General features: G+C 23.8%; 4 protein-coding genes across 5 annotated transcripts in view; 2 read left to right on the forward strand and 2 right to left on the reverse strand.

Moving 5' to 3' along the window:
• Positions 1-2,933: 2,933 nt before the first annotated feature.
• LOC126899964 (protein PF3D7_1417600) lies at positions 2,934-11,078 on the reverse strand. 2 transcript variants are annotated; one of them, XM_050675267.1, is made up of 7 exons: positions 10,703-11,078; positions 8,767-10,010; positions 8,540-8,710; positions 7,356-7,493; positions 7,224-7,284; positions 5,434-5,499; positions 2,934-4,664 (listed from the first exon to the last, which is right to left on the reverse strand). In XM_050675267.1, exons 1-7 carry the CDS (start codon positions 10,818-10,820, stop codon positions 4,261-4,263), a joined length of 2,202 nt encoding a protein of 733 aa, XP_050531224.1. In that variant the 5' UTR covers positions 10,821-11,078; the 3' UTR covers positions 2,934-4,260. The 2 variants fall into 2 exon arrangements, with proteins under 2 accessions (XP_050531224.1, XP_050531225.1); XM_050675268.1 differs by lacking the exon at positions 5,434-5,499 and having other exon boundaries at positions 2,936-4,664; positions 10,703-11,077.
• Positions 11,079-13,185: 2,107 nt separating this feature from the next.
• LOC126899974 (putative FERM domain-containing protein FRMD8P1) lies at positions 13,186-19,133 on the forward strand. The gene is made up of 11 exons (XM_050675290.1): positions 13,186-13,525; positions 13,599-13,801; positions 14,400-14,573; positions 14,752-14,911; positions 15,436-15,597; positions 15,718-15,903; positions 17,032-17,161; positions 17,235-17,393; positions 17,468-17,588; positions 17,645-17,743; positions 18,271-19,133. The coding sequence occupies exons 1-11, from the start codon at positions 13,440-13,442 to the stop codon at positions 18,312-18,314; spliced, it is 1,524 nt and encodes a 507-aa protein (XP_050531247.1). The 5' UTR covers positions 13,186-13,439; the 3' UTR covers positions 18,315-19,133.
• A 149-nt stretch (positions 19,134-19,282) lies between these two features.
• LOC126899994 (protein PBDC1) lies at positions 19,283-22,426 on the reverse strand. The gene is made up of 5 exons (XM_050675332.1): positions 22,237-22,426; positions 20,426-20,491; positions 20,308-20,367; positions 19,694-19,834; positions 19,283-19,630 (listed from the first exon to the last, which is right to left on the reverse strand). The coding sequence occupies exons 1-5, from the start codon at positions 22,264-22,266 to the stop codon at positions 19,415-19,417; spliced, it is 513 nt and encodes a 170-aa protein (XP_050531289.1). The 5' UTR covers positions 22,267-22,426; the 3' UTR covers positions 19,283-19,414.
• Positions 22,427-24,231: 1,805 nt separating this feature from the next.
• The window catches only part of LOC126899983 (cathepsin B-like), a 15,235-nt gene continuing 11,792 nt past the window's right edge, over positions 24,232-27,674 (forward strand). Inside the window, exons 1-3 of the mRNA XM_050675309.1 lie at positions 24,232-24,429; positions 24,637-24,858; positions 24,919-25,119. Of these exons, the coding sequence (XP_050531266.1) occupies positions 24,310-24,429; positions 24,637-24,858; positions 24,919-25,119 (543 nt within the window). The 5' untranslated portion in view covers positions 24,232-24,309. The remainder of the gene's footprint in view (positions 24,430-24,636; positions 24,859-24,918; positions 25,120-27,674) is intronic.

A 27,674-nucleotide genomic window follows, 5' to 3' on the forward strand; every position in this document is an offset into this window, starting at 1 on the left:
ACGGTATAAATAGGGAAGGAGTGTCTCGATTGTGTCATGCCTTTTCATAGACATATTGAGTCACCAATCTGTACTTTAATCAAGGCAAGACAGTTACTTTTTATTAACTTCCCTTATTTTATACTTTTGTGGTGCCTCGAAAACGCTGAGAAAGACAATGACTCATGGCTACTTTATAGTGGCCAAGGTCAGAATTATATGCGTAATAGTGTTAGCGTATTCTTTTCTGTGGTCTGAGAAATAAAAGAGGTATTGATTTTTTTTATATTCCAGAAAAGAATATTAAAGTAGGGATAATAATGGATGAGGAAATGAAAAGTAAAGTAGTAGAATTCGCTAGGAAAAGTGACAGGATTATAGTCGTAAAATTAATTTTCGAGGGAAGAGTGTTGAATGTAATAAATACCTATTTACCACAAGTAGGATGTGACGAAATAGACAAGGAAGTGTTTTGGAGGGAGATGAATGAGATGATGCAAGGAGTACCTGGCAATGAGGATGCGGTGATAGATGAAGATACGAATGGACATATAGGTAATGAGAGGAGAGGATATGAAAGAGTACATGGAGGGTATGGTTTTATTGGGAAGAATGAGGCTGGAAAAAGAATCTTAGATTTCGCAGTATCGTATGATCTTGCTGTGGTTAATACTTATTTTAGAAAGAGGGAAGAACACTATATAACTTATAAAAGTGGTAGTAATATATCATAGATTGATTATTTTATGTGGAAGAGAGAGAGCGTAAAGCGAGTAAAAGATTGTAAAGTAATACCAGGGGAGAGTATAACTACACAACATAGACTGATGGTAATGGAGTTGTGGTGTAGTGGCAAGAGAATAAACAAAAACAGAAAGAACACAGGAGAAAAATTGAGGATCCGGTGGTGGAAATTGAAAGGAGAAAATGAAAAAGAGTTTTTAAAGACGGTAAATGAGTAAATGTGTGGAATGTCGACGGCTGATGTGAGTGTAGTGATGTGGGTGATCGTGTCAAGTGGAAGTTTATGATGACCCCAAGTAGTTGGGATTAAGGCAAGGGAAAAAGAAGACTGTAATATTTTTACTTATTTTTTTTTGGCTTATTAATATTTTGGTGATCAGCGATCCAAAGGAAAATTTTAAGTAAGAAAAAAAAAATGATATCTGACAGCGATTAAAATCACTATTGTAGTAAACACTTCGATGCAAATCTGTAGATAGTGTTTAATTTTAAGAAGTTGGTGCTTTATACCATAAGCAACATGATCTCTTATTTCCTTATTGATATCCTGATAAATTTTATGATTTATAAGTGTAATATATGAATAAATATTTATTATAGCAATTATATATAGTATGAAATTGATATTTAATAATTTAGTGTTGTAATTTTTTACAAAAATCATATTTTTTTATTAACTTTGATGCCCGTTTTCACCATGAAGACAAAATAAAGTCAGAAAAATTGTTTTCATATTAAAGTATACTATTTAAGCTTTAATTTGATATATATATATATATACAAGTGTCAGTATTTCCGGAACATTTTCGAAAATTAAGTTGAAATAGTTCTTTTTTCTATACGCATTTCTAAGTTTTGAATCTCCCCTGTATAAAAGGAAATGGTCCGATTTAAATAGAAAGTATGTCACATAAAAGAAGTATATAAATAGTACTTATCATAAAAAAATTGTAATGATCTACACATTTTTCAAAATATTAAAAATGTCAAATATAAAATCGAGAATTTAAACACAAAAATAGCATACAATAGGCATTTTCACTGCGAAGACAAAATAAAGTCCGAAAATTTTTTTTCCCGTATTAAAGTATATTATATTAGCTTTAATTTCAAATACATATAAAAATTAACTTTGAAAAAGTTTTGAATCCCACCTATTGGCAGGTAAAGGGTCAGATTTATTTATAAAAATAAATATACAAAATATCCTCATGTATCTATAAAAAAAATTATATTGATTTAGTCATTTTTAAATAAATTATGGCCGTTTTAAGTAAAAAAAATTTAAAAGTTGTCAAAAATTAGCGATTTTTAAATTTGTAGTGTTTTTGGAGATTTTTTCTAAGTCTTTGGTAGCCACACAAAGAAACTGCTGTTACTTTTTTTTATTACATAATATGCCAACTCCTAGGTACTCATTCAACCACTCAATATATAAAATTTATCACGACGAAACACTGGGGCTTTATACAAATTTCCATCAACCTACCGATGAAATGCGAAAAACGATATTTTTTATTTTTTAATACTTACTATTATCTCTCCCACAAAAACAAATATTTACTCCAAGATTTTTTCAGAACGCTCACACATAATAATAATTTGTATAGAGTATAATTGATATACATTTTAATAGAGCTTTATAATTATGCTTATTTGTTTAATGATTTACTACAACAAAAAATGTTAATACGCTTAATAGATCATAGGCGAAACTTGAACAAAATGATTGGAGAATCCAACTTAATTCCTCCTATCCTTAAAAATATTTCTTTATAAATTAACATATAATTTTTATAACCTTTAGGATTGCTGCTATATAATAAAAATGGCCTAAGTATTCTCTTGACAATTCCAGCTTGCACCTATGTAACAGACACTTTTGAACATATAACAAGAATAAAAACTCAAATATTTATTTTAGAAATACAACATAATTATATTTTACATAAAAATATTTTTCAACAACAATTTTGAAATTAAAATTAATAATAATAATTGAATTCTTAATTGAAAATTGTTCCAAAAATAATAACAAAATTATCTTTGTATATTAAAATTTAATTAATTTTTTTTATTAAACTTATAAAAATTTAAAGGAAATAAGGAATGTTTGACATCAATATATAACCATATAATTTTTCAAAAATACTAAAAATGTTTTTTTCAATTACAAACATTACAAGTATTAAAATTATTAAATAATTATTTTTCAAAGTGAAGTAAAAGTATATGGGAATAACATTTTAACAAACTTAAAAATAATAGGTAAAATTGTAACAATAATTATACAAAATTATTTGTCTTATTCTTATTAAGTATACATTATGATATTTTAATTTTAAAATATTACATTATAATACATGATGGATAGAAAACAAAGATTTTATCTAGCATTCTAAATATTTTAATGATATTAATAATTAAGTAATTTAGAAAAAAAATATATGAAAAAAAAAGATATGACTCTATATCATATTATTAAATTTCTAAGGTAACATAACACAAACAAATAACAACATTACAAGTGAAGGACTAACTATGAGCGGAGATCAATCTAAATTATATTAATAAAAATATTAAATATATTAATCAATAGGTGAATTAGATTAAGTTTTATTTTATTTAAAATGAATATTAATCCTTTTTTATTATTCATTTATATTTGTAATAATAAAAGTTTGTTTACTATAGATTTAAAAATAACAATCTTTAATAAAACCATCAATCTGGGAATAAAAAAAATTCATTCAATTTTGTTTTATTAAAATTAAATAAATTAAAAGAATTAATCAAAAGTAATAATAATAATAATAATATGCATAAAAAACTTTTGATTTAAAACAAATTAAATTGGAGAAATAACAAAAATAAATGTTATAATTCTGAATTAAAAAAAATAATGCACATAATTTAAATTCGTCTTTACCTAACTACAAATTATTATTCTGTCAAAAAAAAGCAATATATATTTTTTCATAAAAAAATTTCTTACTAATGCACTTATCAAACCCAAAGTTCAACATTAAATAAAAGGATGATTAAGATCAATTAATAGTTATTTACAAAAATAATTACTGTTGTATTATTGAATCATTAAAAATTTAAAACTTTTCAATAAAATTTGTCAATTTGAGTATTAAAATTTTTACTAATGTAAGGAGAATACTTCTTTTATTTTAATCAATATGTTATTAGATAACAATACTATAAATCAGAATTTACATTCAATATAATTAACGCCTGATACTCAATTTAAGTTTTAAAAAATACCTAATTGTATTTTATACTAAATTACTAAGTACTTCATAAATTTGGTTAAGCTGGTAATAATAATAAACAAGTATAATCTAGAATAACAAGACAACTAAATTACAACTATTTAAACAAAAAAAAGTTTGAGACAAAATCTAGATTCCTAAAATTTAATTATTTAGTAAAATTGGACAGATGCTTATTGCACAAAGTTAAATGAATTTAACAAATTAGAAATAAAAAAATCACATTCAGTACTTACTTTAATGTACAATAGATTTACTAGCTAGGTATTGTATTTTCACCTTTTCTTAAAAAAACTAAGTAAGGTTTTTGAAGTACTTCAAGATCTGGTAAATTATCTAATAATTTTTGAGCTTCTAAGCTTATACCTGATTGTAATGACATTTTGAAATTTTCTACAGAACAACTGAATTTAGATCCTTCATTTGATACAATTGGTGTACTGATTGTTGATGCAACTGAATCTATTTCTTGAATAGACTCTGTTGGGACAACTGAATTTTCATTTTCTATTGAAGCATTTATTTTACAATTATCTATTTCTGTACATTCTGGTGATGCACTAAAAAATTTATCAAAATCATCTTCAAGATTATCATTTTTGATTATTTCTTCATTAATTAACTTTATAGCCTCTTGCTCTTTTTTATTTTGAGGTTCCACTATAAAAAACAAAAAAATATAAATAAAATAATCGTAACATTTAATATATCTACTGTTTATAGGTTAATTGTTGCTAGTGACATTTTAACCAAAACTTTCAAAATTATTTAATTTTAATTATTCATAAGTTCTTAACTTGTTAGAAAATGTTTAAAAAAAAAAAGAATTGTTGTTAAAAATTTTGCTTACGCCAATTAGCCTGCATACAGTTCATATACAATGTTATTTATTAAGTATATTACCTTAATTTTTTTCATAAAAATGTATAGATTAAAATTTAATTAATTTTTATAAACCATTTAAAATATCAACTTTATTGTAAGAAAAAGTTATTCATAAAGGCATATTTAAGGGGTAACTTTTGAAAGTTAAATGGGAATCTATTATAATTTTTTTTACTATTAAATAGAGAATGGTCAAAATAATGTTTTGACTGATCAATAACCAATATTGTATTATTACTGTTTGAGATTTCAACTATGAAATAATTTTTTTTTTTCAATAAACTTTATATTTTTATGAAAAAATTATTGGGGTAAGTATATAAGTAAGTATACTTTATAAATTACACTGTATATATATATATATATTTAACACAAACAAAATTCATTCCATTAAAATTAAAAAAAAAAATTAATTAGATTATTTTAAAAATAGATAAGATTTGTTCAAAATATAGTATAATTAAATTAAATAAAAATATAAGAAATAGATTGAAAACATGAAAACATATGGATGCAAAATAGTGAAAACCATAATAATACTTACGAGCATTTATACAGCATGGTGCAAGTTTATCAAGAAGTTCAAGATCAAGTAATGATGAGTGGTTACCTAATCAGCCCATAATAAATATATGTTAAGCTCCACCACCAAAAAATATTTATTTTTTATTTTTACCATAAAAAATTTTGATAAATAATTGAGGGTTATTTTCAAAAACGTAATACTACCTATTATGATTCGTCAATGACATAATTTTGGATATTAATATAGTACTGAATTTCAGCAATATTACATTGCACTATTGAAAAAAAAACTTATACAGAAATCGAAGAAAAAAATTAATCAATCATTGAATATTTTAATATTCATATTATATAAATAATTTCAAAAATTTAATTTAATATTTAAATGTTTTTACTATTTTTTTTATTTTCAAGAATACCGTTTAGTTACCATCGTTGTAAAAGTCAGACTATGATATACCAAACAAATCAGATAATAATATTAATGTAAATAAAATATAGATAATAGCTATATCTCTAAACGATAATTGAATCATCTTCCTCATTCATCTAATAGATTTCTTTTTTTTTTTTGCTTAATAATTTCACTTTACTTTTCAGATTTAGTTTCAACAAGTTGTTGTTGTATATCTTCTAATTCTGAATTATATTTCTAAAAATCTCCTCATACATTACTTTGTTTGTGTTTTGTTGAAAATAGGAATAATAATGTCATAATAATAAGTCTAATCTAAGAATAGAATTTTGTACCAATAAATATCATTTTTCGTTTTATATAAATTCTATATTTCATAATACATTTTGATACAAAAAATATTAACAAGATTATAATGAATTGCTTTTGACCTAATATTAAATTATATTTATTTTATAACAAAATGACAAAAATTCAAACAGTTTTTTTTATTAAAATTTATTTATTGATCATTGAGATATTTTAAAAATAATCAATATCGCAGGAAAAATGAAAAAAGTCTAAAATCTATATATCATAAGCTTTTAATATCTATCAATATTGAAGTAAAAGATTGATATCATTGACGAACCCTACTACCTATAAATCTTTAATTTTTAACAAAAACAATGAATGTATGTATTCTAGGATGATTAATTCCTTTAAATTTAGAGTACTAAGAACAATAAAAAACTGAACTATAGTAATGTTTAAAAGAATTAAGCTTTGTGTTTTGAAAATTATTACTAAAAAATTTAATTGTTAGTCATGTTTTCTAATTACTAACTTTATAACATAGTAAAAAATTCTTAAAAAAAAAATTACCTAGTTTATAGAAAGTAAGGATTAATTATGAGCCAATGATAAATATTTGTTAGAAAAAATATAAATATTACTTATTCTATCATTTAATTAAAGATTTCCAATTCTAGTTAATAAGTTTTTGTGGATTAAACACAAATTCCAAGATAAAAATGATAATAAACAGCTTAGTAGTTCTTGATTTAAATTGTTTGCTAATAACTAATAGTAAAGCATACTACTGTAATTATATTAGTTCATTAAGTGAATAATTACTATATTCCAACAGAAATAAATCAATATAAAAACAGAAATAAAATTTTTTACATTTTATGAGCCTTTAGAAATTCTTCATTTAAAAAACATCAAATAGAACAATAAAAATATTTTTATCATTTATATTACAATGATTCTATACAGAGTGATTCTGTTATTATGAATCAAATTTGCTCGCAGAAATTTTTTATAAGGGGGAAAGGGAAATATTTTTTGAAAGAATATTTTAGTGTACGCTATAAATTAAATATATTTATTATATTTTATATGTTACTTACAGTCTAATGGATTTACTAAGCCACTGCTTTTCCAATCAAACTCAGGGTCTGGTACAGTTTCCTTTATTATAAATAAGGTGTAATTTATTGATATTAGTATGTTACATTAGTAGAAATCGAGATTAAATTCACCTGCTGAGGACTTGTGGATATAGATGAAGGTATTTTAAAATCAGATGCATCATTACAAGCTTTTAATGGTTCTAATGGATTGTTAGACATGTTTGCAGCAAATCTAGGAACTTTTGTATTCCAAAGAGCCCCATATAACTGTTATAATAAAAAATATATTAAACCGTAAATATAGAATATAATACCAGAAAAATTAATTTTTAAATAAAATATACAGTGTTAGTTTAATCAATGTTACAAGTAGTAAGATGATATTCAGTAGGACCTAAAAATAGCAAACTCAAAAATTAAAATTTCCTTTTTCCAAATTTGGGGTTTTTCCAGATCCCCTCTTCAAATTTTATTTAAATAAAAAATAAACATTGCAACATTTTTTTTTTTTTAAATTCTCATACAAATTGAGAGGCTACTTGATTTTTTGTAAATTTAGTGCTCTCCCTTGAACTTAAGGTTCAAAATTGCAAAAAATTTCACTTATGAATGACCCATCAATTTGTATTGAAATTTTACTGGTAGTTCCATGATGTAGTTTATTTTTAATTTAAACGTGAAAAAATCAGAAAACCCATAGATAATGTGATTTAATTTTAGGAGTTTATTTTGTCATTTATTTTTTACCATTAAAACTATACTAAAATTATAATTTTTTTCTTTTTAAGTCAGGAAAATAAAACAATCACTAGATTGAATTGAATCTAATCAATTTTAAGATTCATCACAGGACTCATAGTAAAATTTCAATACAAATTGATGGATCATACTTAAGTGAAATTTTTTGAAACTTTGAAGTTCAGGGAAGAGTACTAAATTTACAAAAAATCGAGTAGCCTCTCAATTTGTATGAGAATTTCTTAGAAGACATTGGTGCGATATTTATTTTTTATTTAAATAAAATTTAAAATAGGAAAAACCCCAATTTTGGAAATAAGAAATTTTAATTTTTGACTTCGATATTTTGAAGTCCTACTAAATACTTTACTACTTGTGACATTGATTATACCAACACCTTGTAGAACATTTTTTTTTTTTTTAATAAAAATATACATAATCATAATTAAAATATGTTGCTTGTTTGTTTTAAGTTTAAGGAATCTTAAAATAACATTTTCATAACTTAAAGTGTAATAAAACATTTTAGGTATTTATAAATATATAAATATGCATTCTAAAAATAATTAACTCACAATATTCCTGGAATCAATTGAAAGAGATGACAAAAAAACATTATTTGATTCAGATTTAGACCAATTATAATCCAACGCTGGACTGGATTCTAAATCTTTAAGGCATTTCCAAACATAAGATTTGTTTATTTCATTATCTAAATTATGTATATCAACTATTTCCGATTTTGACTAAAAATATAAAATATTATTAGTTGAGATTCTTGTATAATAAAACTAAAACTCACATAATCTCCATGAAAAATATCTTTGCATATTTGATTGTAATCAAATAATGTACTAATGTAAATTGAACTTAAATCTAAATGGTCATTATCAACAATAGTACTACTAGACTCAAAATCACAAAAATCATCTACATTTTCAGCATCATTAAAAATGTGTGCGTTAAATTCATTTATTTTGTCACTCTTAGTTTCATAATTAGATTTTGAATAACAGTTTCCAAAATCCTTAAATTCATTATTACTTTCATTAATTAAACACATAGAGTTAGCTGAAACTGAACTGGTAGGACATGCATGAAAATCACAAAATTCATCAAATTCTTCATCATTTATATTAATTTTTAGGTTTTCTTCATCATTTACAGTGATTTTTAGGTTTTCTTCATAATTTTCTAATATAAGAACACTTTCATTACTACTTTGTTGATTTGAGTTATTTAAACTAACTGGTATATTTTCTGCTTGTTTAGTATTTTTAATCATATATAAACTATTTTTGTAATTTTCAGAAAATTCTGTTGTAGAGGGATTGACATCATTTTTTACTTCTAGACTAGTAAAATATAAATTGGGCTTACTTTCAACTTCTTTAAGATTCTGATTAGTTGAAGATAAATTGTTAATATTTAAAGGACCACTGTTTATATTACAACATTTAGCATTATTTGATTCAGGCTTGTTGTCAGAAGAAATTTTACAAGAATTTAAATCTATTTTTTCTATATTTCCATGTTGTATACTATTATTCAGCTGAGTATGTTCATCTTCTGAATGATTATTAACAATTGATTTGTTGATTTTACAATTTTGTGATGCAACTTCAGAATTTAATTTGAACTTACTATATTTTTCTTCTTGATTTTCTATATGTATGACCATTTGAACAGATTTATCATTATTGATATCATTGTATGAAGTTTCTGTACTAGAAAGATCCTTTAAAGAAAAAGTTTCACTATTATCCAAAAGAAATTTTAAATTTTCAGATTTTGTTTTTTTAGATTGCTCATTTGTTAAGACTTCATTCACTTTTAAAGAAATATTTCCATTAATATTTGTATCACTAGCTTCAGTTTGGTTTAAACTTGGCCTATGATTTGTAAAATTTGATGTATCGAGATAATTATCATTCATCAGATTGCCAGCTGGTACATTAGTCTCAAAATTTTTACTATTGTCAACCAATTTTCCACTTGATTCAGTATCAAAAGGTAAATCTGGAATCCACCTGCCATCAACTGGACCTAAGATTAATATAAGTTCAGAAATTTAATTAAAATTATTTATAACTTAAAAAAGAAAAAGACTTTTTGAAACTATCAAAAATTGTAAAAATATGTATTTTTATTTTATAATTGAAAAAAAAAAAAACAATACAGGTATAATTATTACTATTGAAAAAATATTAACTGAACATGGGAAAAAACACATAATTTGTACAACACAATTTTGTATTCCTTAACTTGGGAATATTATATTTTTCTTTGGAGCAGAGGTTGGCAATATTTGACACACAGTCCAAATATGGGCCCCAGAAGGTTAATAATTGACCCACCAAAATTATTTAGCATACGTTATTTTTATACTTAAAGTTTATAATTAATTTGAATGAATTTAATGATTGTTATTTGGTTTTTTAACCATATATATTAATTGCCTACTTTTGTTTAAAATAAGATAATGCAAGTATAAAATAATAATACATATAATATGTATATTATTATTATATATATACACATTTTAATTGAAATATTTTAAATATTAAGTATCATTAAAATTTCAAGATAACATTTATCTTAAAAATATTGAATTATTTACCAAAAGTTGAGAGTATAAATAAAAAAAAATAATTAATACTGGAAATACTACAATACTGTAATATTTCAATAATAATATAATAAATAATATTATAATATTATTTAAATCATGTAATTACTTAAACTAGATTCCGATGGAATTTCCATGGCCAAATGGGGGTAGTCATCTTCATCTTCATCCCAGTCTAATTTAGTAATAGGAGGGGGAGAAGCTGGAATTAAGGGTGGAATTGACATTCTTTTTTATGTCTTTATAACTATTTATCATTTGAATAAAACATATTTTACCAGATACATTTGGTAAAATGGTATAAAATTCTTTAAATTATTAAAATAGTATATAATGTACTATATTTATTAGAAATAACACTACGGATTCTTATCTAAAATTAAAAAAATACATTTTCCAAAAATGATTGACAAAGAAAAAAAAATTTAGAAGAAAAACAAATATAAAGATAGAAGCAATTAATCTACTTTTGGAGACGTATAGTAAAAAAAAATACTACTTATCATATTATGTACAGTTGTAATCTTTACGTGATAAAAAATATAATAATAACAATGGGTAGTGAACGTCATTAACATTTTTTTTATTGATAATATATATAGTTAAAACCATAACCGTTGTTGAATATTATAAATCGTTACCTTAGTGGTATATCTTACAACTAAATTTTTTGAGAATATGACTTTTCAGTGGAAAATTTGTTATTTCCTTACAATTTTGTTCTTTAGAGTTTATATAACAAAAGCGCTTGAAAAATGTTCTCTACAAATTTGAATTGAATGATGTAGAACATTTGACGGTTTTATGTAATTTGAATTATATTTAATTTTATCAAAAAGAAAGACATCGACTGTATTTTGTATAAGGAATTTACTTATACCGTAAAATCTCTAAGCTAAGATTTTAAGGGAATAGTGTGTACATTTTATATAAGTTATATATATATAATCTAATTTCTTATTAATGACGATACTGAAAGATTAATATAATATGAGTTCCGCGAGTTTCTGATATTATAAATGAGTACTAAAAGTATGATGTTTGAAGCCTTTTAATTAATTTTTTTAGTTTGATAATAGCTAGTGGCGTAGCCAGAGGGAGTCCAGGCCTTCCATTGATAACAATATTTATTTCTAAAATGAAATGACGACCGAAAAAATAAAAAGCTCCCAAATACCAAACTTAGTAGATTTTTGAAACAAAGCTTAACGGAGATTTATTTGGGTTGTAATTAAAAAAAATACTACTAGTCATAACATTTTATGGCTGAAGTAGGAGAACCATATCATAAAATTCACTGGAAATAGCAACACAAAATGTCTAACATGAAAATGTTAGTAGGGGTTATTTAAAGGACAAATAGGAGGAAAATGATAATTTTTAGAAGAAAACCGAGTGATCCCTCAATTTTTATGAGGGAAATACCAAACTGTCATTTATATTAATTTTTGGAGGCACCAGGGGGGTATTTAGCAAAAAAACCCAATTTGGAAGATAAAAAAAGGACACCCCTAATTACTCACTTTTGTATTTCTATGGTTCGAAAGAATTAAGACTGTACATTATATAGTGCATACACTATTTACAACAGCAAAGGATCTTACAAGTAGCCGATAGTATTTTAATTGATGAAGTTATAGAGAATAGTATTAATATTAAATAAAAAAAAATTTAAAAGAAATAGAATTGAACCTATAAGAAGTGGAAAGAAAAAGAAAAAGAGAACTCAACTTTACTTATAAAAAACTTTAATAAGTAATTCGTTTAAATACTAAATAATACATAAATACTATAAAAAAACAATAACGTTAATATAATTGTTAATTAGTTATAATTAGCTTACTGTCTTGATATTTTACAAGAATATTTTATTAATGGTAATAGATATATTTTGTACATATATTTTTAGTAAAATAAATATGTTGCTACATTTAAAAATATATATAAATATAACAACTTATTGAGATTTCTTAAAAATAAAATATTTGGTTATATTAAAGTTGATATATAGACATCTTAATAGATCATATCATATTTATACAAATCATGTAGTTATCGACTAGAATTGTGAATGTCATACGTTTCAACGGAGATATTATTTCCAAATATTTAACATTCAATTTATAAAAATGGAGTTTGAAACCCTATCCATTTATATTTATAATTATAGTTAAATTTAATTAAAAATTATTTTGCGTATTTCTTAATTGTTTTTTAGTTCACCCATCTAAAACCTGTTAAGATTTTCATCCCTCGTTCGTTAAAAATCAAAATCGCGGATTTTATTTTATTATGGGCCTTCCATTATGAAATTCTGGTAAAACCATTGATAATAGCAAATAAATCGTTAAATATCCATCTGAAGTCCAGTCACATGCGCTCCACTTAAGCTAAATATGAGGTATCGACGCTTTGATACAGGAAAAATATTTTTATACTTGGATAAAATTGTGTCATGAATGCTTTTGAAATAATTTTTTGATATAACCTAAAAATATTATTAATGAATCAAAATCATATAATTAATAAAGTGTTCAATAGTCGAGGAAATATTTCTGTCTTGCTATGCTGTTATCAGTGACTTAAAATTATTATCATGAGTCCTTGAAATAGATTATTGATCAAAATTGCGTTTTGTCTAAACACCTTACAAAATAATGATTTTTTTTATTAAGATTAGATTTAAATAAAAAAGTAAGAATGGCTAGATTTCTGATTTTGAAGATGTTGTGCGTTATTCACTCAAATGCTAAAATGAACTTTGAATTAGTTTCATTTTTTGATAATATTATTTTTAAATCAATAAGAACTTTTGTTTTAATATAAATGTAAGGCTCAATAAAGAAATGGAACAAGAGAAATATGTCACTATTGTACCTGTGGAGTATCCTCGACATAAACAACAGTTTATACGACCACCTGATGAGTATAGGTAATTAATAATAAATTTTTTCATTAATATTAATTGAAATTATTTATATATTCATAAAATTATATTGTTGCAGTGATTTTCCTCAAAAACGAAACTGGCCTCACTCAAGAACAGTTAAAACTGAGTCCGATACTAATTGCAGGAAAGATTTGAAAAGAACTTTTGAACATAAAAAGTTACATATTCAACCACAGAATGAATTAATTCCAATGTGCTCAAAAAAATTGTTGAGTGCTCCTCCAGGATTTCAGTCTGATTCTAAATCTTTGAAAAAACGTAATTTTTTTTTTTATATTTAGATAGTTTTTAAAAATATTTTATAGAAATATTTGATGTCTTGGTCTAATTCAGAGTGTTAGTTTTTCTATATGTATATTTTTGAATTTAAATTTAACTTTTGATATATCTACATATTTATTATTTTTATAAGGAAAAATAGTGTAAAATGGTGCCTAAATGATCCAAGTTTATAAATTGAATTATATTTTACTAGTTACATCTTCATTTATTATTTGTTCTTCCTAAATATTTTAATATAGATGAGACAATTGAATTTGACCAAGCCAAAACAATTTTAAAAATATTAGATATCTTTCTATTTATTCAATGAATTTTCTAATAAAATAAAAAGTAAGTTTATATTTTAGAAATAATATACAACATTTTCTTAACTTATATTTTATTATAAAATGTTCTTTTAATTGTTGCAGTAGTAATATGTTATTGATGCTTATTTTCAATCTGATATTGTATAACATTATTTTATTTATTCATAATTTTTAAAATATAGACTCATCAAATTGTATAAATGTAGAGATATCTGGATGTAAGATTTAAAATCTTCAATTTGCATATTAAATTATTTTTTTTATAGCAATGGGTGTTTATGTATACACTATGGCTGACATTGTTTTACATTTGGATTTAGAAGATGCCAATTCAACAACTATATCAGATCTTGTTGATATAATACTACTACATAAAAATCTGGGTTTGTCAAAAGTAGCTAAAAATGTTTTTACTATTTGGATGAAATCAAATGTTTTAGGTAATTATTTGAGTTGTATAGAATTAAGAGGTAACATATTACTTAATGACAAAAATAGAAACAAAGATTTAATTGCATAGATTATTAGGCTTCTTTAAAAGTTTTAATTATTATTATTATTATTTTGTGTATATTTTCAAAAGTTATATTTAATACAATTATATATGTTGTTTTTTAGAAATACAATTAAAACCATATCACAAATTGTTGGAAATTTATGAAAAATGGCCTATATTAGAAGAAAAATATTGCAATGAGCCTAATAAAATAGCTGTAGAGCCAATCTTATGTTTTCAAAGAAATGTATTTTTTCCTAGGAAAGAAGAAGAAAAAATCAAGTAAGATGCTAACATTTTATTGCTATGTTAATAAATGATTCTCAGTGTATTTTTATATGACATTAAATAAATTGAACAAATTAGTCTTATATTAATGATGTATATCTTAAAACGTTTTGATTTTTTACTTTATTAGATTATCAGTTAACTTTTTTAAAAGGAAACACAAACATAATTACCTTAAATTTAAGAAAATAATCTGATTATTTAAATAATTAGTCTATAACAATTTTTCAACTAGTAATTTGAAAGTTAATAACACTTTAAAGTATAGTCTGGATTAGGTAACATGTTTAGACATATACTTATTTTTTTGTGATTATTTTTATGAATTAGCTTTGTTTTATATTTTTCTACTAATTCAATTTTGCAGTATACTACTTTCTTTATTTTTGTATTTTAATAAAAATTACTAAGAATTTTCTTCAAAATTTTAGATTGATAATTTTGTTTACTAAAATATTTTATATTTTAAATTATATGTTACTTATTGTACTTAATAGTTTTTATATATTTGTTTAAAGAGATTCAAAGATTATTGAGTTACTATTTCATGAGGCAAAGTATAATGTTTTACAAGGCCGATATCCTGTTGAAATTAATCATTGTTTGATGCTAGCAAGTATTCAATGTAGAATAGAGTTAGGATCAAATAATTTACAACAATATACATCAAGTTTTTTCAAGTAATCATCATTTTTTGTTAGGTTGATATGATATAAATAAAATTTATTTCTTTGACTGAAGATATTGTAAAATTTTGTAAATTGAATTAATTTTATTTTAATGCAACATTTTATTTATAGAGACAACAAAGAAAGATTTTTACCATCACATTTATATAGAACATGGTCATCATGGTTTAGTTTAGATAGAAAAAATACACCTCATTCTAGGCTTGCTGAACATTTAAAACGTCTACAAATTACTGGATCAGATCGTAAACTATTTCATAAATATTTAGAATGTTGTTACATGCTTCCATTTTATGGGTAAGTTTTGTTGTGAACAATAGTAGTAATATAAATATTTTTTATTTCATTTAAAATATTGCCTCAATTGTCTTACTATGATTATTTCTAATCTTATTATACTATATTTTATATTGCCTAATAGTAAGAACTACGGCATAAAAAAATAAAACATTTTTTAGATGAGGCAAAATTAAACTGTTAATTCTATATAACTATATACTATAAACTACTGATAGTTTCATGTAAGACATTCTAGCAGAAACAATTATATCTAATTTTAATCATTTTTCTGTCTTGGGGTGAATTAAAATAATTGTAGATGATTGGGGTATTTGTAAATGCACATTTTTTAGATAAACGCAAACGTTTTTGTTTTGAACTTACATTTAATTTGATATCAACACAAATAAGAACATGACCTTTTTAATTTAAATAAAATCTGCTAAATATTTTAAGAAAAAAAATGGATGAATGAAAAAAAAAAGTTTATATATATATATCTAAAGCCGATAACTTAGTTAAACCTTTTGTATAAATTTAATATAAATTTTAGATATTTTTATGTAATATCTCATTCAAAAGCTGTATGTCATTTTGTGACCTACCAGAAAAACCTTTCTCAAAAAACATTGTTACAGAGAACAGACTTTTATGTTCAAAATCACACATGTACTTATTACATCTCCAATTTCATATTTCTAGTGTTTAAAAATTGATTGTTACATTTGTAGTTTCATTACTTAATTTACATATCTTGTATGTTTAATATTTATACAGAAGTGTACTACAAAGCACGAGGATGACCAAAATTGTAAAATTTGAAAACTAAGAATTGTATGATAATATTGATTTATTACTGTTCATATTAAATATTTTTTATTAAATACACAATTTTTTCTTAATTTAAATATTTTACTTTGTTTTAATGAGGCATTGAAATAAAGGAAAATTTAATATCCACTTTTTGAATATATCATTGTCAATATAATAACATCAACAATAATATAATACTTTTAATAATTTTTGTAAAAGAATATAAAATCCATATAAATTAAATTTATTTATTCATTTTTGCTTTAAAAATTATTATTTTTACTTTTCTCAAAAAAGTTCAAATAGTATTTATAATTTCATAATTTATTCTAGATGTGCATTTTTTCGTGGTCAAATTGAACAACCAGTAAGAGGTTTATTGTCTTTAATAAATCATAAAGATGTTCCAGTATATATTGCTATTAACACAGATGGTGTTTACATCTTGGATATTGTGGAAAATGTGATAATTTATATATGCATAAATTAAGAAAAAAATAATTAAGTATATAACATATTATATATTTGTTTTTTAGTGTTTATTGTTGGGCTTAAAATATCAAGACTTCTCTTGGGAATTCGCTAAACCATCTCAAGAAAATAATGAGCATTGCTTGCCTTGTATATTTTTGCAATTTTTAATTCTTGAAAATGGAGCAAGGGTTTCAAAAATTTTACAAGTGTTTTCTAAACAAGTACTATCTTATCATTTAGTTAAAATCATTTTAATTTAAATATACTTAATATATATATTTTTTAAATATGTTAGGCTGTTATGATGGATGCTTTAATTACATGTTTTGTGGAAGATTTTAGGCATAAACTAGCAATAAATGAGTATGATGATGTTGATAGAACTGGTGGATTTGAACACATATCTGTAGGCGATGGTAATATTGTTCAAATATTAAATTAACATTGTACATACAATGTTTTTTCTTTTAAGGTTCTCAAATACCTTTAGCTCATTTGTATCGCAGTGAACCACAATCAAGATTGTGCAATAAACTTAATAAGTTGACATTAGCTACATTTGATGAAGATGGTAAGATTTAATAATAATAAAATTATCTTATTCCTTAATTAAATCTTTTTGTTATTGTTCTTGATAATGTTTGAGGCATCTAAAGTAGAAAATGTCAATGTGAACATTTTTAAAAAAAATGTGGGTAGTTTTTTTTAAATTAAAAACATGTATACATACAATTTTTGACTTTAAAGCTACTGTCACACAGTAATAAATATAAAACCTTACATTTATTTTTTTCCTAGAATTTTTTTAAAAACTCATCAATTGATATACTTTACTCTGTTCTTCTATTTCATCTTAAAGGCTCTTTTTTTCATTACTCTATATTTTCAGTTCAATAATTTTGATATTATTCAGGGTACATTGAACTATTATTTTCAATGACATCTATGCATACATTTGTTTTGTAATATACTAGTTATTTTACTGAAATAAATTAGATGTATGAAAATAATTGAATGATCAAGTTTCTTCATTTTTGTCTAAGTAAATTTTAAATAAACTGTATTGTATGAAAAATATTAATTATTTATTTGTTTTAGGTCATTGTATAGGACAAATGGGTTCATGGTCATTCAGCTATTAATTTAAAAAAATGATCTCAATTAAACTTAATAGTTTACTAATGTATAATTAACAAATTTACATTATTTTATTATCTAATTAATAATTACTATAAGTATTTTTAAAATACTATAAAACAAAATTCATTTTTTACAAAAATAACTCATTTAATAGTAGCATTGTGATTAAAGAAATGTGCAGATTTTCATTTATATTATTAAGCATAAAAAAATTTCTTGTACAGTAAATTATTTGATTCAAATTCAAATTTATATGATTGTAATGATATTTTAGAATCTATAATTAATTATTTCCATAATTTTATTGAAAAATGTTAAACAATCATGTTTTTGGGCTTGTACTTTAAGCCTATAATGATATAATTTTTCTATATAATCATTATAAAATCATAGCTATCGTCTCTAAAGGATATTAAAAAATTACCTTTTTACTTAGGTTTGAAACATAAGACTATTTGGTGGTTATAAAGTTAAAATGGAGTTCCTGTGAATCTTCATTTTAACTTGACATATTAATAGGATATTATATTAGTTCAATCATATTGTATTATTTTCATACAAATTAAATGCTAGTTTTTTGTTCATATTAAAAACAAAATATTAATATATCAATTGTTTAAATACATAATTAATTAATAATTAATATGAATTGCTGATAAATATTATCAAGTATTTTAACTCCCATTTGAGAAAGTAAGAAGTTTGAAATTTTCTAAGTTAAAAGAATAATTGATAATCTATTTAAAAGTGATAAGTCACTATCTATATTTTTTTAAAGGAAGTTATGCTATGATATTAACTTGTTTTATTCCTACAGTTATGGACCAAACATCTTAAGTTATAAACTAGGTAAATAATTTTAGGGTTTTTAATTTTGTATAGCTAAATAATAATAAAATTATAATTCTTGCTTTCACTAAAAATAAGATAATAAAAAAGCCTCTTATTTTGCAAATACATACTCTGTTGGTTAAAGTGTGCAATTATTATTATTAATCATGTATATTGTTCACAATAAACATTTATATTATGAATATAAAAATAGCATTATTCTATTTTATAATTGATAGAGTTATATTAGATTACAGAATTAATTTGTTAATTATGGTTCAAAATTATCTTTATCATAAATATTTTTGAGGAAGTGCTCATCATTAAGACCTTCTCTATTTCTTGCAAGTTCAATAGCATAAAATTGTATCCTAATAACAATAAAACTGTTGATTTCAGAATAGTCTTCACGTACGTCTTTTCTTAATAAGGTTCCAAAATTATAATTTTCCATATTTTTATAAATTTCACTAAATCTTCGCCATTTCTAAGAAAATTATATTTATTCATGCAATATTATATATAAAAAAGTCAATTTATTAATACTTACTATTTTAGAAGCATCACTTTTGACTTCATCTTCATTAAGAATATCTAATTTTAGATCAGGAAATAAACGTCTAAACTCTTTATAAATTTTGTCATCATATGGAGTCAATCGAAGTAGTTTAGGATCCACGGAACAAATCAACTAGTAAAGAATAGAAATAGTATTTAAATGAATTAAAAGTAACAGATGACCAATAGACTTTTAAATTAAATAATTGTAGTTAATACATTTATATTATTTGAAAATTCAGTTTAAAAGAATAATTTAGTCAAGTGTTTAAGATAAAACTTCATTTAGATTGGTATAAAGAAAAATGTAACAATTTTATTTATACCTGTTATATCTGTTTTGATATTTTAAATTATAAGTAGACTAAAATATTTTTAACTTCATTAAAGTTAATGATGTTCTATTAATTAAAGACCAAAAATTCTTATTATTAATTCTAAACTAATAAAAATTAAGAATGTTTTAATTTTAATATTTTAGTTATACATTATATTGAATAAAAATGTATCTAAGTAATTAAGTTATTGTATTATGACATTAATTAACTGAAATTAAATATATAAAAGAGTAAGGAAATCTAGCAATTATTCTTATATATAACATACATTAAAATATACTTCTGCATGTTCAAATGCTTTTACTGCCCACAACATTTCAACTTTTTCCTAAAAAAAAAAAAAAAAAATTAATGACTTAACTTATATTTAAAAGTGCTAATCTTACATCATTTCCATATTCATCAGCTGATCTAGACAGTAAATCTGCTCCCATAGACAATTCAGCTGCTCCCTAAAAATTTAATTATTAACAAAAAGAGTTTAATGGTCAATCTAAAATATAGAATTTTTTTTTATTTAAATAAAATTTCCTAGACAAATCATCAAAATTTATTGATGATTAACATTTTTTTTTTCACATGCATGGTAAAAGCTATTATTATACATTAGTTAAAAGTTATAATAATAATAAAAATAATACATAGTTTTAATACCAATTTTCGATATATTAATATATTTTTTTTTATATGAAATTGTATAAAAATTGTCTTTATAGTAGAATGTATGTATGTTTTTCGCCGAGTTTGTAATTAAATGAGGAATCCTCCTCATTATGAATAAATCATGAAAGGTTAGAATTAATCCAGAGGGCTATCAAATGAATTTTTCTAGAATGTGTTCAAGGCCTTAATAATCTACTTATCCCAACCCCATACTGGTGCAGCATAATGAAGAAGAGAACAAAGGAGTTGTTTGTTAATTAATAAGAACAGTTCCAATATAAACTTGTTTGTCAATTAATTAAGGAATGTATTAATTTTAAATGCTGATAACTTTGCTGCAGTTTCGATGTAATAAGTTACTTCATGTTAATTTTCTATAAAGAGTAATACTTAGGTATTTTATTTTAAGTGTTCATGAAATATTTTTACCATTAATATTTAAAGTAGAAGGGGTTTTAGGTCTTTTAAGTGTAAATAACATTGCTATGCTCTAAAATAGGTTGAATAAAATTTTCCATTTTTACCCAGTCATAAATATTTGTGAACTGAGCTTGTAAATTATTAGTGATAATGTTAATATCTTTTGCCCTTATGTATATTGTACTGTCAACTACATACTGGACAATTTTAGTGTTAGGTGAAGTAGGGAAGTCTGAGATATATAGGATAAACAGTATTAGAGAAATTTTTAATTCTTGATATACACCTAATTTAATTCGTTTTATTTCTGAAGTAGACTTATTTATTTTAACCACAAAAGAATGAGAATAGAGAAAAGATTTTGTTAAATAAATGTTGAAGTAGGTGTGTTAATATTTTTTGATATATATCACACTTTGTCAAATGCCGTAGCATGATAGTTATTATTCCATTCAACAGAAAAGTATATTATAAGTAATAAAGTGTTAAATAATATGGTTATACATAAGTGATGGCTATTTAGGGAGTTGCTTTAAAATTGAATGACTTATTAGATCATGACCTGGAGGTTTTTTTTGGTTTTTTCTTAGTTATTTCAATTATTTCATTATGATTTGTATTTGACAGTATATTATTTGGCCTTCTGTCTTCTTCTTTTAGATTACTCGATTGGTAAAACTATCATCTATCGAGTTAGTAATAAAAGTGTTTTTTAATGTCTTGGTAAATAGTTGACACATTTCTTGATCTAAGTTAAGATATTTACTATTATTTATTTTTAAATGAGGGATTGAATTATAATTCAATTTAAAGTCTCCTGGTCATCAGCCACGAATTGAAATCAGCTGAGTGGGTAGTAGATAAATAGTTTTAGTATGATCTTATTGTAACTTTTTTTAGTTTTAACTTGACTTTTTAAGTTAACGAGAAAATATAGATTAAAATAAACAAAATATGAAACATTTAGTCAATGATACTGTAGTAATTTTTAATGGTCAAAATATATGATATTACAAAATATTTGTTTGATACACATGAAATTTTATAACTATATTATTAAAGTATATTGTTAAGAGTAATTTAGCACAATTAAATGCTAGTATATAACACTTACCACACCATTAGCAACTGTTAATTGTTCCATTTTTCTGAAATTTATAAAATGTTGAAAAATTATTCTTTATATAATATTTTTATATTAATAAAAAATGTATTCAAACATAATTGAAAACGTATTGTAATATTAACTGTTCAACTAAACAAAACACGAGATTGATAAGCCACGAGTATTTTAGTTACGGACTGTAACTGTTTAACTGATAACAAAACTAGATATTAATACGTTAAAAATTATTTTGTGGTATTACAACTTGTACTAATTACAATATTTCTAGATTTTACGAGGCTCTTGTGTAAGAAGTGATGGAATGGAGGTGGCATAGATTTCCCAATTAAAATGTTAACATGGTGAAGATACTATTTTTTTGTTTAATAAGCTTAATAAAAATTTTTCTTGAAAAAAAATCCTTAACTACGCCACCGTTATGTACGAGGCCTAATGAAATGCATAGCTCGAGCACGTGTCTTGTTAACTACGACCTTGCGCCGGCATAATCATAATCATAGATAGTGGCGGCTCGTGGCTTGGACGATGAGACGATCGCACCCCCTGCTGAAATTAATTAAAGAAGAAAATTGATTGCATATTCTTAATTCTACATTATTATTAAAAATACAAATTTTAACACATTTGTCGTGTGCAAACATAATAGTTGTTTCTCTCAGTATATGAGGGTATGCATGTACACGCGAGCAGTGTTAGGACAACCGACAGCGTCGTCAGAACAATATTTAGAAATGTATATTAAAACGAGGCGCCGATTCTTGTGAGTGTGGGTTCGGTTAAGCTGCGATCTTATGTACGGGTTTTGGACGACCGGCAGCGTCGTTCATGCAGTTAAATATTGGTATATTATTATATTGGTAATTTATTTTTAGAATTAACTATATGTACGCTCGTCGTTATCGGTTGATCTAACAGTATAATCGTTATTATTAATATTTTCATTTATATTTTCTACTGCGACCTTTAAAATAATAATGTGTTTTATTTTATGATATTTAATTTTTTATACATATAATTAGCAGTATTATATTTTAAGTCGCACCCCTACCACCATAATCTACGAGCCACCACTCATCATAGACATAGTATTAAAGCATGTAATACTTATGTGGGCCATCTTTTATCGACCTTTGACTGAAGTCCTCAAAAGCAAAAAGTCGTATCTTCTTGTATAAAAGATTTAAAATCGTTTACCCGGTCATAACAGTTCTTATACATTTATAAGATATTAAAGTTAAAATTTCTCTAGTACGTTTAAACGATCTTGTCTACTATATTTCAGTTCATAATTATATTAGTATTATTTCACATTGATCCTATTGCATATTAATAATAGTTATAATAACAAGGTTGAATTAAAAAACTAAATATTTTTTAAATGTGATTTGAAAACTGTAGAGATAATTAATTTGACTTTTGAATGTCACATTTATGTACACCATTAATTCTACTAGGACTGCAAAATACTTAGTTCTTTACTTGTTATCAATTAAGCCCTTAAAAGATTTATTAAAATAATAATTTCTGTGTTTTTGTTTTGATGTTTTAATTATTAATAAAACAATATTACACTTTAATATAAAGCAAATTGATTCTTTTCCTATTATCAATTATATCAATGATATTAAGTATTTAAGATGCGTAAGCACTTATAAGTACTTTATTTTATTTACAAATGATTATCATTACTATTTAACATGATTATTAGTCCAAAAAATACTTTGAGACAACATAATAAGCTATTTAAATTCATTCATAACGGATGTTTTTGAGCACTAATATTTGTTTATTTCTCAACTTAATGGCTGACTTAATTTTGTATCATACCTAACACTTAGATTATATTTATATAGTACTTGATTTACTTCAAATAATCGTTGATAAGTAAATAAAAGGAAATTTTTTGTTGGTTAAAGATTATTGTTTTGTTATTTCAGTTCATTAATCTTTTGCAATCATTAATATAAATAAAAATTGGATTTATATAAAAATTGTAGAGTATGATTGATAGCGTTCAAATTAATACGTATACATTTGTATTTTTTTCAGCTTTTTTTAAAAATGATTAAATTTATAATATTATCAGGCACGATTCTCTTTTGTGTCTACTTGACTGAACAAGTACATTTTCTTCAACCTGAATACATAAACAAAATCAATAATGAAGCAATTACATGGCAGGTATTGAATTTTTTATCATTTTATAAATTTATTAAAAAACATTTTACAACATTTTTTCCATAAAAATTTGAATTTACCAATATAAGTGAACATGAATTATAATTAATCGAGTAATTCGTTTATTTGGTCGAAATTGTTAAAGTTAACTAATCATAAATTTTGAGCATTTATTAAATTATAATATAGTATAAGAAAAATTAATTACAGGCTGGTCAAAATTTCCATCCAGATACTCCACTGGAATATTTTAAACGTTTGTTAGGATCTAGAGGAGTTGGAGGACCAAAGGAGAATGACCCGGTTAAGTCACATGATCCTAAGTACAGTAGCTGCCACCATATTCCAAAAGAGTTTGATGCTCGAAAGAAGTGGAAACAATGTAAAAGCATTGGAACAATTCGTGATCAAGGAAATTGTGTGTCTGGTTGGGTTTGTATCAATATTATTATATCTCAAAATAAAATAAATTGAATAATAGGTCTTTTGTAGGCATTAAGTACTACCAGTGCTTTTTCAGACAGATTATGTATTGCTACAAACTATGAATTCAACGAAATGCTGTCAGCTGAAGAATTAATATATTGTTGTAAGGATTGTGGCTTTACTTGCTTCATTGGTCGTCCTATCAAAGCTTGGGAACATTTTAAATGGCATGGAATTGTTACTGGAGGTGCTTATAATAGTAGTGAGGTAATGTAATTTGTAATTTAGTACTAAAGTATAACTCTTCAATGGGAAGCTCAGATTATATTGGTTTTACCATGATATGCAATTTTTGTGTCTATTTTAAGTATATTGTTAAAATTCTTAGCTCTTACTTCTCCGAATTTGTTGATCTATATATTAAAAGAACCCAATTTCTGACTATTTAAACTTATCAGTGTCAAAATTTTGTAAAAACTCCTTGATTTGTAGAAATTTAAAAAATATCCCAAGATTATGTTGCCATCGAATATAGCATTTTCAAAAAATTTTCCTGTATTTTAAAGCTGCTAAATCACACAAATTATTATAATAATGCAATTCAAACTTTATCTTTTGTGAATAGTGTTTACATTTTTCTTCAAATCTCAAATTTACACTAATTATTTCATAATTAGGTTTTTATAATCTAATTTAGAGAATTTAAGTGAAAAGCATGATAAAATGAGAAAATAGTCATAACTTTTTGAAAAATGCATGGATCATGTTAGTACTTATACAAATCCCTTTTATCCACAACATTATTTAAATCAAAACTTTTGAAATACTGTACTTGAAATGTTATTATCTAACATACAAGTTGGTTAATTATGTATATTGCCATTTGAAAATATAAAGTTAATACACTTACAAGGTATAAGGGATGAATCTAAAACGAACCTAATAATGAATTAATTGAGAATAATATGTAATTGATAGTACCCAACATTTTTTTTACGAGCAATCACGTGGTTTACAATTCACGGATCACTCCGTATTTTAATAAAAATAAAAGTAGAAGATAGGGAAGGGGTTAGATTAAATGTATTGGGTCACTTATCCATATTTCTTAATATTACATGAATATAGTACATGCCTTACAATTACATGTACCTTGATATCCAGATGGACTCTTTGATTAATGATGAATTGTGAAGTTCTTTGTCTACGTAAATATATTTATTAAATAAATATAACATTGATACGAAAGATAGCAAACTAAATTTTTTTCCATGGTTTGAGTTAGTTATTTTAACAAATATGAAAGACTTATGTCAATCTACAATCTAAAATTGATTAGAGTAACGTGGATTTTACATTATTCACTTTGAAATGAAAAAATGAGAAAATGGGAGAATAACGAGCTGTTGTGCTAATTTTCCTAGCCCATTTATATTAAACTTGTGGGTAAAATAATAATAAGAAGCCAGTTTTTTTAAAAATTTAACTATTGTACCCTGCTATTTGTGCGGTGCCACAAATATGCTTATGGTAATTAAAAATATTGACATTAATATAAACATTGCTCGGAATGACCAATATAGTCGTAAATAGTAATAAAATAATTGTTGTTCAGAAAAGTAATTAAAATTGATGATTATTTATGTGGAAAAATTATTCTATAGATTTCTCGAATATTCTCGACATTTCTATTTTATTTTATTACAGTATACATTTAAATATTTCAAGTTGATGTTCTGTGTTACAACAAAAAGTTATCAACATTTTTTTAGTATTTATAAAAAATTGTATTATTGAATATTTCAATTATACAATTTTGAAGTAATATTATGTAAGCAAGGTAAATGGTTGTTTAATTTTAAAATAAGTTTTCGTGAGATGATCACTTAATTGTTTTATTGAAATTAACATTCATAATAAAATAAGAAGCATAATCGAAATATTAGCTTCGATGCGAAGCGGAGAAGGTATTAATTTTACTATGATGTGTTTTTTTTTTTTTTATGTCTGTTGCCACTTTTTCTCAGCTCTCACTGGACCGATTTCTTTCAAAAATACGTCAAAAGATCACAAATCGTATCTAGTTGAAGACATTACCCTTAAAAATTGAAAAAAATTCCCTCGTTCCCCGCAAATGGGGGAAATATCCAAAAAAATTACAAATTTAAAAATCGCTAATTTTCGAAATTTTTTCACTTTTTTTTCTTAAAACTTCCATAACTTTTTGAAAAATCAACAAATCAACATAATTTTTTTTTATACTAAAACCTTAGATATTTACCTTTCATTTGATATCATTTTTTTGAAAATCTATCACTTAACCTGCTCATTAGGGGGGATTTAAAATAGCAACTTTTTTACAAAATTAACTTTTTCAACTTAATTTTTGGAAATGTTCCGGAAATACTGCGTCTTTTAAACATATATCAAATTAATGCTTATTTTATGTACTATAAAATGAAAAAAAAAAATTTATCCCGACACTTTTTCTTCTACATTTAAACGTCTGCCGTAGTTCAAAAAACACTATTTTTGTATTAAAATTTTCAACTTAAAAATGCTATAACTTTTTGATAAATGAATATATCAGCACAAATTTATTTTTAACACGCTTATATTAGTTTCACATATCATTTGACATACTTTTTATTAAAATTGGACAATTTCCCCTTATATAGGGGGCGTTCAAAACTTAAAATATTGTAAAAAACATAGATCTTTTTCAACTGAACTTTTGAAAATGTTCCGGAAATACTGCGTCCTTTAAACATATATCAAATCAAAGGTTATGTTATATACTATCAAATGAAAAAAAAAAATTT

The sequence above is a fragment of the Daktulosphaira vitifoliae genome, unplaced genomic scaffold, assembly GCF_025091365.1.
Source record: "Daktulosphaira vitifoliae isolate Bord-2020 unplaced genomic scaffold, ASM2509136v1 Scaffold_2, whole genome shotgun sequence".
NCBI lineage: Eukaryota > Metazoa > Arthropoda > Insecta > Hemiptera > Phylloxeridae > Daktulosphaira > Daktulosphaira vitifoliae.